Source organism: Manihot esculenta, chromosome 4 (genome assembly GCF_001659605.2).
Source record: "Manihot esculenta cultivar AM560-2 chromosome 4, M.esculenta_v8, whole genome shotgun sequence".
In the NCBI taxonomy this organism is placed as follows: domain Eukaryota; kingdom Viridiplantae; phylum Streptophyta; class Magnoliopsida; order Malpighiales; family Euphorbiaceae; genus Manihot; species Manihot esculenta.
In genome coordinates, this window is record NC_035164.2 from 1,939,605 (window position 1) to 1,954,346 (window position 14,742).

Sequence of the window (14,742 nt, forward strand, 5' to 3'; positions counted from 1 at the left end):
TCGAATCGATCTGATAATTTAAATTTTAGTATTTATAAAAATTAAACTGAATTAATTTTGATAAAAAATTAATTTAAATTAAAATGATTAGATTTGGTTTAATTCAATTTTATTTATTTAATTGAATTTTTAATAATTTTTTATTTTTTTAATATTTTAAAATTTAATTAAAATATTTAAATATTTTTTATAATTTAATCTCTACATTATAAAAAATAATATAATATTATCTCTAATTGATTTATTTTATCGATTTTTTTACTAAAAGCAAATCAAATAAAATTATCAAAATTTTTTAAAACAAAAACTCCCCGAAGTGAAAAAAATAAATAATCAAATTAAGTTTTTCAATTTTTTCAATTGAAACTAATGTGCTTCCCTAATTAAAATTGATCAAATAAAATTCAGTCAAAATGAATTTTGACTTCTTCGAGTGCACCTTATAAGCTAGGCACGGCCAAGTAATTTTCTTGTGCTTAAAAACATGTCCTATTAATTATATTAAAATTTTAATTAAATGTGAAATTTATCATATTTTTATATTATTTATTTATTAATATATAGTTTAATTATAAAATGCTTTAAGTGCATTTCTCGCTAGCCTGATATTTATGATTTTTGAATTTGATTATAGCAGTATTTTTATGAATTTGTAATTAATGCATTCGTAGGAAATCATCACTAGTTATATTTTTGATATATTTATCAAATCTAAAGTTTTATCTAAAATTTTCAACAGATTTTTTGACTAATTGATCAGATCTATTCAAATACTTAAAACCCTAGAAAACTAGCTAGCTTTCCCTAAACCCTAAAAAAAAAATTAAAGGTTTTGAAACCTTTAAAAATCTTAACTTTCTTATGAGAAAAAAAAATAATCTTAGTTTGCCTCAAACTTCCTTTCAAATATAGTATTAGTTATCTGTTAAATGGCATCTTAAAAATCATGCAAGAAACTCAATTCATGCATATGGGTGTTGTTCATATGCCAAAATTGCATTCAAACAATTCAAAAAACCTTATGTTTTTGTTGTTTAGGTTTTCTTCTTAAATCCTCCTACCCCTTTAAAATCGTCCACTTATATTCCTCTAATCCTTTTGTCTTTCAAAATAAGACAAACATATATTTTAAATAACCAAAGTTACAAGCTAAAAATCTATAAAATAGGTCTCTCCTTATATTATGACATATACGCTATCATCGTATAATGTCTGAGTGAATATAAAAAAAGTCAGACGATTAAGGTCTTCAATTTTTAAAATTGAGGAGTTAAAACAATTCGATTAGTATAACATCCCGACTTGCAGCACACGATCCCTCCAATTTCTAAAACACGTACATAAAACTTAACTTAACCTGTGTTAAGAGTAACATAGTTTTAACCAGCTAAATATTAATTAAGCCAATTCACTACTATTAATGGATCAACTAAAAAGACTCTGTCAAAAGTACAATAACATACTCCGAAGAGACGAGACATACTTTGTAGGGACGATTATATAAATATTCCTATCACTATGGAGAATACAACTTTCATTCTGTCTTCTTTAACCTCTTATTTCTTCTATAACTCATTAACTTTAAATCACCGAAATACTTCATATCCAAAATTATTACTATCCCATTTGCTAAGCTCTTCTCATGACATTTACTTTCATTACATTATATGTCTCTCTAATTATATTGTCTATATAATTCTAGTTTTCAACTATAGATGTTGTGACTAATTCAACCACCTTACCTTATCAACACACCATATCTAAGGTTGAAATTTCTTCGGCTAATTAAAGATCAAATTAAGAGAAAAATAACTGTTTCCCCAATCTGAGGAAAATAAAACAATTAATATGCTCATACAATTTTTTTTATTATTATTATTAATTTAATATCTTCTATATAAATTTTACAAAACACACATTTAGATTTTCATAAAAGTGAAAATGTTCATAATCAAATGAAGACAAAATTAATATCTGTCATGAATTAATATTCTTTTCAGATTCTTGGGATTTTCTCCTTATATATAAGGGAAAGAGCTGGGAAATTACATTGTTTATTAGGAAATCAAGAAAGGTCTTGGCTTCAGTTAGAGCCTAAATATGTATATTCTTTTATAAAGTTTTAAAAAAATGCAGCCTTTTTTGCTTGCATTATATTGTTAGAATGATCAAACGTTTCTATCAGAAAGATTTTTCTTTTTTACAACCATTTTCTTCGTTTTCAGAGGAAAATAATTAACGAGGACCCATTTGCAAAGCAAACTATAAAACAGCAGTTGCATACTTGTGTGTGATCGGTGAAAAAGAGAGAGATTTGGAAAGGAGAGTTTAAAATTATCAGTTACCTTGAGAAAAACCCTAGCTGTGTTCATGGGGATCACCATATTCATATACTCATGGATCTCTAGCTGCTTCAAAAGAACCAATTGAAAAACAAAACAAAACAAAAGAAATTATCTCAAAGATTACTGTTAGTCCCTTAACGATGAATGCTATCAACAATCAGTTTTTTAAACGGCCGTCTAACAATCATCCTGAAAATGGCTGATGCTAGAGTTTCTATTTTTCCCTCTACATGTGGTAGATAGAATCCAAGAAAACCCATCTATGTATCAGCAACTAAGCTCAGAAATAAGCAAGAAATATATTTATATATATAAATCCTGAAGATGATGGAAGTAGCCAAAATGGCATTCGCCTGCACTCACACCTGCACCTCTATTCCCTTCAGTTTCCTGCAGCTTCTCTTGAATAAAAAAAAATCTGGTGGGTAACATAGAGAAAGTAGAAGCTTGATTGTTGAAGAAAAAGAAAAGTAAGGTGCAGGTGCAAATGCAGATGAAGGCAACATATTGGACTCATTTGCTCACAGCCATTGATCCCATCTTCACAACTCTAGCAAGCAAAGATTTATAGAGGAAATTAAGAAAAAAAGATGAGAGAGAGAGAGAGAATTAAGGAAGAGGAGACAATATTATACGGAGATTTTGAAAGGATAAGGATATGACAAGCACCACGATAATGTCCACAGTATCACAGAAAGAGAGTGAGCGGAACCTCAGCTGAAATTTCATTTTTAAATCTGTGATCTGCCCCATGAATTAATATCGGACATGCACCAGGCCACGTGATACAAAGCCACCAAGCACGTGGGATTTGATGTCCCTACAAATTAAACGAGGACATGTGGCGTTTTACATCTGACACTCCACTTCACTTGAGGTCCTAAAATACTCGAAAATGAAGGGACTCTCCCAACAGTGGGGGGTCAACTAATTTTTTTAAATCATTTTTTTTTTTTAACAAAAAATCTATTAAATGCTTCCAATCGAAGTGAGGTATATTTTGGAATCTTCCAACATAAATTGATAATAAATCCTAAGGTAAATTAATTTAAGTTTTTTAGTTTTTAGATTTAAAATATTTTTTATATTTCATAAAATTTATATAGAAATTAATTTATTAATTTTAAAATTAAATCTTCAGGTTTTAAAATTTAAAAACTAATGTGAAAGTGTTATTAAATCATAAAAGTCTTTTTAATTTAATTTTGTTGAATAATGAAATTCGTAAATGATTCGGTTGTTTGTGTATTTTTTTTTAAAAATGAAGTTATATATAGATACATTTATAATACAAAATCATGAGAGAAAAATAAAGTAGTTTTATTATAAGAAAACAAGATAAGTCTGTACAAGAAACAATATATATCAGATCTATAAATATTTATAATTATGTAATCTACTCCTAATTAGCCAGTTAATTCCAACACTCCCCCTCAAGTTGGAGTATGGATATCTATCATGCCCAACTTGTCAACTATATCATGAAATATTTTTCCAGACACTGCTTTTGTGAGTATATCAGTTAACTGGTATTTTGACTTGACAAATGGGAACTGTATAACCTTCTGGTCTAGTTTTTCCTTAATTAAATGACGATCAACTTCAACATGTTTGGTGCGATCATATTGTACAGGATTTTGTGCAATCTCAATTACAGTCTTGTTATCGCATTAAAGTTTCGTTGAACTTGCATTGTCTATTCCCAATTCTTTTAGAACGCTCTTAATCCACAATAGCTCGCATAAACAATATGCCACACCTCTGAATTCGGCCTCCACACTTGACCGCGCCACAACCTTTTATTTTTTACTTCTCCATGTAACCAGATTCCCTTCCACGAAGGTAAAATAACCCGAAATAGATCGCCTTGTTGATTGATCGCCTGCTCAATCAGTATCCATGTATCCTTCAATGTTTGATGTACCATTCTTTGAGAATAATAATCCCTTGCCTGGAGCCCCCTTTAGGTATCTCAAGATCTGATATACTGCATTCATGTGTTCTTCACTTGATTTATGCATGAATTGACTTACAACACTTACAGCATATGTTATGTCTGGCCTCGTGTGTGTCAAATAGATCAATCTCCCAACCAATCGTTGATAGCGTCCCACATCTGTTGGAATTTGTTATGTAAACAAATTGAGTTTATGGTTCACCTCCATCAGAGTTTCTGCTGGTTTGCAGGCAAGCATTCCAGTTTCAGTCAACAAATCCAGAATGTACTTCCACTGTGAAAGGAAAATCCCTCGTTCTGATCTTGCTATTTCAATACCTAAAAAATATTTAAGTTGCCCAAGATCCTTCATTTCAAATTTAGCAGCCAAATAGTCCTGCAATAATTTCATTTCACAACGACCATCTCCTGTTAAGACCATATCATCGACATACACAATTAAAGCTGTTACCTTCCCTTCTTTGTGTTTGATAAATAAAGTATGGTCTGAATTACTCTGTTTATAATCAAATGCCTTCATCGCTGAAGTGAACCTCCCAAATCAAGCTCTAAGTAATTATTTAAGCCCATACAACGATTTCTTCAGCTTATAAACTTCATGTCTGTTTGAAGTACTCCGTTTAACCCCGGCTAGACTCCGGTATCGGAATCCCTACCGTCCGGTGGGACCTCGGATGTCGGAAACCTCTAGAAGGGTAAAACTATGATTTTATGAAATGTTTTCATGTATTTCATGTTTTTAAGTAAGAAAGTAAATGAGTTTTTGCATGAAAAATCTTTGGAGGAAAACCCAGGTTCGGCCGCCAAACTTCGAAGTTCGGCCGCCGAACATGCATGTGATTAGGAGGCACGTTAGGCCCCCGAAAGCATGAGTGAGGGAAATGCAGGTTCGGCCGCCGAACTCCAAGTTCGGCCGCCGAACCTTGCATGCATGCGGAGGCACTTTCGGCCCCCGAACGTGGCCTGGCCAGCCACCTATAAAAGGGGCACTTAGCCGAAATGGGAGAGTTTTCTCCCATTTTCAGCCACAGCAAGCTTCCGACCTCCCTCTCCCAAATCTTGTGTTTTTCCTTCAATCCCCACCATTTTCTTTGAGTTTTAAGGTTCCACAAAGGTTTTTGAGTGTTTTTAAGCAAGTTTGGAGCTTGGAAGTCTTGGAGCTAAATCCCTCCATTTTCCGAGCTAGGGTCGTTCTTCCTCTCGATCTTCAAGAGGTAAGCTTCGATCTATGCTTCTTTTATGTTTTATGAAAGTTTTATGCAAGTTGATGGGGTAGAATGCATGTTGAGGCTTGTTGTTAGGTTTATGTTGTGATTTGAACAATGTATGTTGGAAATGTGTTGTAGTTGGGGTATATTATAGTTTGAGACCCCTAGGTGTGATGTATGATGTGTATGCATGTGTAGGAACAAGTTTATGCATGTTTTGAGGCGTTTTGGAGGCTGTGGACACAAGGGAGCCAAGTTTCTGCCCTTCGGCAGAAACTCAGGTTCGGCCGCCGAAGTGACTTTCGGCCGCCGAACCCCCTTGTGGAGGCAGTTTCGGCTGCCGAAGCCTGCCCCCGAAACTCAAGTTTCGTCTCTGTCTGGGAGGTTCGGCCGCCGAAAGTGCCGCCGAACCTGCATGACTTTCGGCTGCAGAGGGACTTTCGGCCGCCGAACCTGCCGCCGAAAGTGCCCTGTTCAGCCATTTCTTGCATGTTTTCATGTGATATTTTCAGGATGTTTTAGGGGGTTTTTGGGGAGTATTTTAGAGTCAGATTCATGTATGTTTGGTCCCTCATTTGAGTCCACCTGTGTAGGTTCGGACCCGAGGAACCGAGACCCCCAGCAGTGAGCCAGCTGCTTCAGAGTCTCTTCAGAGCTAGCCAGAGGTGAGTGGAATAAACTTTAAGTTTTAAAGCAAATTAATGAAATGTTTTAGCACGATTCACGCATCATGAATGCCATGAGATATATTAGGTTGTTTGCATTAGAATTCACGAATATGTTGCATTGCATACTTTGTTGTTGATGTGGATGAATGTTGAATGATCCATTAGCCCTTGTATGTCATGATAGCCTATGTGAGTCCAGGTGTGCCTGCTACGGCTCTACGCCCCTGGCACTATGACAGATTATGGAGGTCCGGGTGTGCCTGCTACGGCTCTACGCCCCCGGCATGTATAAGTAAGAAAGATAGGGGCTAAATGGTGACAAGTTCATCCTTGTTGTGAAATGTTTGTGTTATGGCGCATACATGAAAGCATGATTTAAATTGATGTTTTATTATTCTGCTCACTGGGCTCTAGTAGCTCACCCCACTCCCTTTATCCCCAGAGTTGCAGGTACAGGATAGATCGGGAAGTCGGCTAGAGTGAAGTTAAGTCATGTATGTTGTAATAGATAGTAGTGGACATGAACATGATGTAATGAGTATTTATGGCCATGTAATGTAATGAATAAATTGATGATGTATTGAGGTTTATAGTAGTGCTTGACCTAGAGGTGTGTGAATCCCCATTATGTACAGAGTGTTTAATGAGTAATGATGTTAATGATCATGATTATCCAAGCTGATATGTATGATGATGATACCCCATTGGAGTATTTGATGAGGACTCCAGTGTGGGGTTTATGTATGATTTTGTGCATGCACAGGTTTTGCTTGGATAAGAGAAAAGAAAAATTTTTACAGATCATGTATATGTTGTTGTGTATGGGATTCCACAAGTTTACAGAAGGTATGTAGGCTTGCTACGGGTCCCGGCGGCCTTAAGCCGATCTGGATCCTAGCGCCGGTAACGGGTCGGATTTCCGGGTCGTTACAGAGTGGTATCAGAGCCCTAGGTTCATATGGTCGGACCTAGAGTGTCGGGCTCATAGATGTTCTAGAAGGTCAAGCACACTAGGAAAATCATGTCCACTAGGATAGGATGTAGAGTCCTGTCTATATGATGATATGATATGCCATGATGATATGCATGTGCATAAATGCTATGATATGATGCTATGTATGTGATGAGGGTTCATGTGTTTCCACATGAACCATATGATGCTAATGATTGTTTATGCTATGTGCTGTTTTTCAGAAGATAGAATGAGAGGAACTCGTCGATCTGCACGATTGACTGGAGTGCCACCTCAGGACGAGGGCGCTGATGCCCGTCCTCCAGCATTGCCTAGGGCAATGTCCAGTAGGTCCAACAGAGACAGAGTAGCTAGAGACCCTAGAAGGTCTTTGGATTTGGGTAGAAGCAGATCAGTAAGGGGAACAGTGCAGGGAGGAATGTCTGAGGATATGGAAGTAGATCAGAGGAGGGATGGCAGTCTCGGTGTGAGCATGCCGGAAGAGGGCATGGGAGAATCAGAAGGAGGCGCTCAGGCCTCGAGTTATGTCCAGCCACATCACTATCCACCCTACTCACACCATCCAGGGTATTCGATGGGAGGTACATCGGATTACCCCAGTTTTAGCCCTTATCCTCCACACATGCCATACCCACCTTACTACCCACCATACTCTCAGTACCCCACTTACCCACCTCCACCTCCCTATACCAGTACAGCAAACCCTACCCCAGGGGATGTTGCACCTCCACCACCACCAGTACCTACTGTCCCGGAAACACAAGTACCCAAACCTACCTCATCTGGAGGGAGCAAGGTCAAGATGACCGATTACATGAAGTTGGGTGCTCCTCAGTACAGAGCAGGTGATGACCCATTTGAGTATCTGAACAGGGTCAAGACTATTACAGATGAGATAGGGGCTGATGACAGTAGAGCCATTCAGATGGCTGGGTTCACACTGGAGTGCAAGAAGGCACGTGGTTGGTTCAAGAACTATGTGAACCCAAGAGCAGACAGTATGTCCTGGGAGGAGTTCGCAAATGAGTTTGCAGGATGGGCTTTCCCTGAGAGCTCTAGAGAGCAGAAGATAATAGAATTTGAACAGTTGAGGCAGACTGAACAGATGAGTGTGGAGGAGTACACAGACAAGTTCCTGGAGTTGTTGCCATATGCTGGGCAGAATTTGGACACAGATCAAAAGAAGTCAAGTAGATATATTATGAGACTGCACTCCAGGTATTCCTCTTTGATACAATCAGCAGAGAGGGAGAGTTTCCACGCCATAGTGGATATGGCTAGGAGAATGGAGGCTTGTGCTATTGTTGAGGGGAAGGTAAAACAGTCAGTGGCACAGTCTTCTGGTTCCAAGACCCCAGGTGGGGAAAGGTTAGACTCTTCTTCTCTGAGTGCAGCAGTTGCAGGCAGTAAGAAGTGGGACAGAGGCCACAGAAAATCTAAGAAGAATAAGTTCTGGAACAAGATCAAGTCAGGTCTGGGTTTAGGCAGTGGCTCAAGCTCTGGCGCAGAGGTTACAGCATGTATGAGATGTGGGAGACCACACAAGGGAGTATGTCTGGCAAGGACAAACACATGTTTCAGGTGCGGACAGGCGGGTCATTTGGCTCGAGATTGTCCTAGAGCAGTCTTTGCAGCACCGTCTCAGCAGACAGCCTCCGGCAGTGTAGTGCAGCCAGTAGCTCCAACCGCAACACAGGCCAGTGGCAGAGGCAGAGGGAGAGGGTCAGCCTCTTCATCAGCAGGATACAGAGGTGAAGGTCCATCAGCTCCGGCACGGATCTTCACTATGACTCAGCAGGAGGCCAACACATCCAACACCGTGGTGGCAGGTAATCTCATCATTGGATGTTCTGATGTGTATGCCTTAATGGACCCGGGTGCATCTCATTCTTTTGTTGCTCCGAGAGTCGTGGAGAGGGTAGGATTGATGGTCTCTGGGTTAGAGTGTCCCCTATGGGTCAGTGGACCCAAGTGTGACCCGTCAGTGGCAGAGGCAGTCTGCCAATGTAGTCCAGTTTTCATAGAGGGAAGATGCCTTTCCGCCGACCTCGTGGTTCTAGATTTGACAGATTTTGACGTCATTCTAGGGATGGATTGGTTATCGACCCATGGTGCTACCTTGGACTGTAGAGACAAGGTAGTCAGATTCAGATATCAGGATGGGTCAGAGGTCGTCTTCAGAGGAGACAAGAGGGGTACACCTAGAGGTCTGATCTCAGCTCTTCAGGCTCGTAGGTTGCTTAGGAGGGGATGTCAGGGGTTTCTAGCTCATGTGAGGGAGTTAGATAGTCATGTCAGAGAGCCCGCCTCAGTGCCTCTGGTGAGTGAGTTCTTAGATGTTTTCCCAGACGAGCTGCCAGGGTTACCACCTGCTAGGGAGATAGAGTTCGAGATTGAGTTAATGCCTGGTACCAGACCGATCTCTATCCCTCCCTACAGGATGGCACCAGCTGAATTGAAAGAACTGAAGGAACAGTTGCAAGAACTGGTAGATAAGGGTTTCATCCGACCGAGTACTTCACCTTGGGGTGCTCCGGTTTTGTTTGTGAGGAAGAAGGATGGATCCCTCAGACTTTGTATCGACTACAGACAGTTGAACAAGGTCACTACCAAGAACAAGTACCCTTTGCCGAGGATCGACGATCTATTCGACCAGCTAGCAGGAGCAGGTTGTTTCTCCAAAATAGATCTGAGATCAGGGTACCATCAGTTGAGGATAAGGAATGAAGATGTACCGAAGACAGCCTTCAGGACCAGGTATGGGCACTATGAATTCCTTGTGATGCCGTTTGGGTTGACCAATGCCCCTGCAGCATTCATGGACCTCATGAACAGAGTATTCAGTCAGTATCTGGATCACTTCGTTATTGTCTTCATAGATGATATCTTAGTGTATTCCAGAAATGCAGAGGAGCATGCCCATCACCTGAGGACAGTTTTGCAGACCTTGAGAGAGCATGGCTTGTATGCCAAGTTCTCCAAGTGTGAGTTTTGGCTTAGGAGCATATCATTCTTGGGGCACATTGTGTCAGAACAGGGTATTGAAGTAGACCCCAAGAAGGTAGAGGCTGTAGCTAACTGGCCTAGACCCACCACAGTGACCGAGATCAAGAGTTTTCTGGGTTTAGCAGGTTACTACAGGAGGTTCGTTCAGGACTTCTCAAAGATTGCTGCTCCTATGACCAAATTGACAAAGAAGAATCAGAAGTTCATATGGACCGATCAGTGTGAGGAAAGCTTTGAGGAGCTTAAGAGGAGGTTGACTTCAGCACCGGTGTTAGCTCTGCCAAAAAGTGATGATGACTTCTCAGTATATTGTGATGCGTCCCGTGTGGGACTGGGTTGTGTGCTAATGCAAAATGAGAGGGTGATCGCTTATGCTTCTAGGCAGCTGAAGAAGCATGAGTTGAATTACCCCACACACGATCTTGAGATGGCAGCAGTCATCTTTGCACTCAAGATGTGGAGGCATTACCTCTATGGGGTAAAATGTGAGATCTTCACAGATCATAAGAGCCTGCAGCACATCTTGAGTCAGAGAGATTTGAATTTGAGGCAGAGGAGATGGGTGGAGCTGTTGAGTGACTATGATTGCAAGATTCAGTACCATCCGGGTAAGGCGAATGTTGTGGCAGACGCCCTAAGCCGGAAATCACTCGGCAGTCTATCCCACATTTCAGCAGAGAGGAGGCCGGTGGTGAAGGAGTTCCACAGACTTATGAGTGAGGGATTACAGTTGGAGTTGTCTGGCACAGGTGCCTTAGTGGCTCAGATGAGAGTGACACCCGTGTTTCTAGAGCAGGTAGCTCAGAAACAGCATGAGGACCCAGAGTTGGTCAGGATAGCTCGAACGGTTCAGTCAGGCCAGAGTAATGAGTACAGGTTTGATGATAAGGGGATCCTCCGCTACGGGAACAGATTATGTGTGCCAGATGACATTGGTCTGAAGGGGGATATTATGGGAGAAGCCCATAATACCAGGTATAGTGTTCACCCTGGAGCCACCAAGATGTATCAGGATCTGAAGAGAGTGTATTGGTGGCCAGCTATGAAGAAGGACGTGGCACTGTTCGTGTCAGCCTGCGATGTGTGTCAGAGGGTGAAACTAGAGCATCAGAAGCCGGCTGGAATGTTGAATCCACTACCGATTCCAGAATGGAAATGGGAGAATATAGCTATGGACTTCGTAGTGGGGTTACCGGCGACGTCCAACAGATTGGACTCCATATGGGTGATTGTGGACAGACTCACCAAATCTGCTCACTTCATCCCTGTCAGGAGTGGTTACTCTGTGGACAAGTTGGCGCAGGTGTACGTAGATGAGATTGTCAGACTGCATAGGGTCCCGGTATCTATAGTGTCAGATAGAGGGCCCCAGTTCACCTCCAGGTTTTGGCGGAGTCTGCAGAACGCTATGGGTACCAGATTAGACTTCAGTACTGCCTTCCACCCACAGACAGACGGACAGTCAGAGAGGACCATCCAGACAATAGAGGATATGCTCAGAATGTGTGTGCTAGATTTTGGCGGTTCTTGGAGGCAGCATCTACCTTTGGTGGAGTTTGCCTACAATAACAGCTATCATGCTAGCATAGGGATGGCTCCATATGAAGCTTTGTATGGGAGAAAGTGCAGATCACCTATCTGCTGGGAGGAAGTAGGAGAGAGGACTCTTGCGGGTCCGGAGTTAGTAGAGCTTACCAGCAGAGTGGTACCCATAATCAGAGAGAGGATCAAGACTGCTGCTAGTCGGCAGAAGAGTTATGCAGATATCCGCAGAAGACAGCTAGAGTTTCAGGAGGGGGATTTGGTTTTGCTCAAGGTGTCTCCTATGAAAGGAGTGGTTCGGTTCGGGAAGAAGGGTAAGTTAGCTCCACGGTACATCGGTCCTTTCGAGGTGCTTCAGAGGGTCGGTAATGTGTCGTACAAGCTAGACTTGCCTGCTTCGATGGAGAGAATCCATCCGGTTTTCCATGTTTCTCTGTTACGAAAGTTCATGTCGGATCCTGGAAAGGTTCTTAGTGAGCCTGATGTGGAGATCCATGAGGATCTCACCTATGTAGAACAGCCAGTGCGGATCCTAGACACTCAGATCAGAAAGCTGAGGAACAAGGAAATCCCGATGGTGAAAGTCCTTTGGAACCACCACAATATTGAAGAATGCACCTGGGAGACACGGGAGTCCATGCTCCAGCAATACCCCCATCTGTTTTAAGGTGAGTGTTAGTTGTTCTATGTGTTGCATGTATGATATATTGTATGCTATGTTATATGTTATGATTGATGCTATGCTTTGTATGTTAGTTGAGGAACATTCGGGGACGAATGTTCTTAAGGGGGGGAGAATGTAATACCCGGCTAGACTCCGGTATCGGAATCCCTACCGTCCGGTGGGACCTCGGATGTCGGAAACCTCTAGAAGGGTAAAACTATGATTTTATGAAATGTTTTCATGTATTTCATGTTTTTAAGTAAGAAAGTAAATGAGTTTTTGCATGAAAAATCTTTGGAGGAAAACCCAGGTTCGGCCGCCAAACTTCGAAGTTCGGCCGCCGAACATGCATGTGATTAGGAGGCACGTTAGGCCCCCGAAAGCATGAGTGAGGGAAATGCAGGTTCGGCCGCCGAACCTTGCATGCATGCGGAGGCACTTTCGGCCCCCGAACGTGGCCTGGCCAGCCACCTATAAAAGGGGCACTTAGCCGAAATGGGAGAGTTTTCTCCCATTTTCAGCCACAGCAAGCTTCCGACCTCCCTCTCCCAAATCTTGTGTTTTTCCTTCAATCCCCACCATTTTCTTTGAGTTTTAAGGTTCCACAAAGGTTTTTGAGTGTTTTTAAGCAAGTTTGGAGCTTGGAAGTCTTGGAGCTAAATCCCTCCATTTTCCGAGCTAGGGTCGTTCTTCCTCTCGATCTTCAAGAGGTAAGCTTCGATCTATGCTTCTTTTATGTTTTATGAAAGTTTTATGCAAGTTGATGGGGTAGAATGCATGTTGAGGCTTGTTGTTAGGTTTATGTTGTGATTTGAACAATGTATGTTGGAAATGTGTTGTAGTTGGGGTATATTATAGTTTGAGACCCCTAGGTGTGATGTATGATGTGTATGCATGTGTAGGAACAAGTTTATGTATGTTTTGAGGCGTTTTGGAGGCTGTGGACACAAGGGAGCCAAGTTTCTGCCCTTCGGCAGAAACTCAGGTTCGGCCGCCGAAGTGACTTTCGGCCGCCGAACCCCCTTGTGGAGGCAGTTTCGGCTGCCGAAGCCTGCCCCCGAAACTCAAGTTTCGTCTCTGTCTGGGAGGTTCGGCCGCCGAAAGTGCCGCCGAACCTGCATGACTTTCGGCTGCAGAGGGACTTTCGGCCGCCGAACCTGCCGCCGAAAGTGCCCTGTTCAGCCATTTCTTGCATGTTTTCATGTGATATTTTCAGGATGTTTTAGGGGGTTTTTGGGGAGTATTTTAGAGTCAGATTCATGTATGTTTGGTCCCTCATTTGAGTCCACCTGTGTAGGTTCGGACCCGAGGAACCGAGACCCCCAGCAGTGAGCCAGCTGCTTCAGAGTCTCTTCAGAGCTAGCCAGAGGTGAGTGGAATAAACTTTAAGTTTTAAAGCAAATTAATGAAATGTTTTAGCACGATTCACGCATCATGAATGCCATGAGATATATTAGGTTGTTTGCATTAGAATTCACGAATATGTTGCATTGCATACTTTGTTGTTGATGTGGATGAATGTTGAATGATCCATTAGCCCTTGTATGTCATGATAGCCTATGTGAGTCCAGGTGTGCCTGCTACGGCTCTACGCCCCTGGCACTATGACAGATTATGGAGGTCCGGGTGTGCCTGCTACGGCTCTACGCCCCCGGCATGTATAAGTAAGAAAGATAGGGGCTAAATGGTGACAAGTTCATCCTTGTTGTGAAATGTTTGTGTTATGGCGCATACATGAAAGCATGATTTAAATTGATGTTTTATTATTCTGCTCACTGGGCTCTAGTAGCTCACCCCACTCCCTTTATCCCCAGAGTTGCAGGTACAGGATAGATCGGGAAGTTGGCTAGAGTGAAGTTAAGTCATGTATGTTGTAATAGATAGTAGTGGACATGAACATGATGTAATGAGTATTTATGGCCATGTAATGTAATGAATAAATTGATGATGTAATGAGGTTTATAGTAGTGCTTGACCTAGAGGTGTGTGAATCCCCATTATGTACAGAGTGTTTAATGAGTAATGATGTTAATGACCATGATTATCCAAGCTGATATGTATGATGATGATACCCCATTGGAGTATTTGATGAGGACTCCAGTGTGGGGTTTATGTATGATTTTGTGCATGCACAGGTTTTGCTTGGATAAGAGAAAAGAAAAATTTTTACAGATCATGTATATGTTGTTGTGTATGGGATTCCACAAGTTTACAGAAGGTATGTAGGCTTGCTACGGGTCCCGGCGGCCTTAAGCCGATCTGGATCCTAGCGCCGGTAACGGGTCGGATTTCCGGGTCGTTACATTAAGCCCATACAACGATTTCTTCAGCTTATAAACTTCATGTCTGTTTGAAGTACTCCGTTTAACCCCGGTGGGA

General features: G+C 41.5%; 1 protein-coding gene across 1 annotated transcript; it reads right to left on the reverse strand.

The window, feature by feature from the left end:
* Window positions 1–3,778: 3,778 nt before the first annotated feature.
* On the reverse strand, window positions 3,779–4,822 carry LOC122723545 (uncharacterized mitochondrial protein AtMg00810-like). Its single transcript, XM_043956039.1, has 2 exons — window positions 4,505–4,822; window positions 3,779–4,003 (listed from the first exon to the last, which is right to left on the reverse strand). Exons 1-2 carry the CDS (start codon window positions 4,820–4,822, stop codon window positions 3,779–3,781), a joined length of 543 nt encoding a protein of 180 aa, XP_043811974.1.
* Window positions 4,823–14,742: the final 9,920 nt, after the last annotated feature.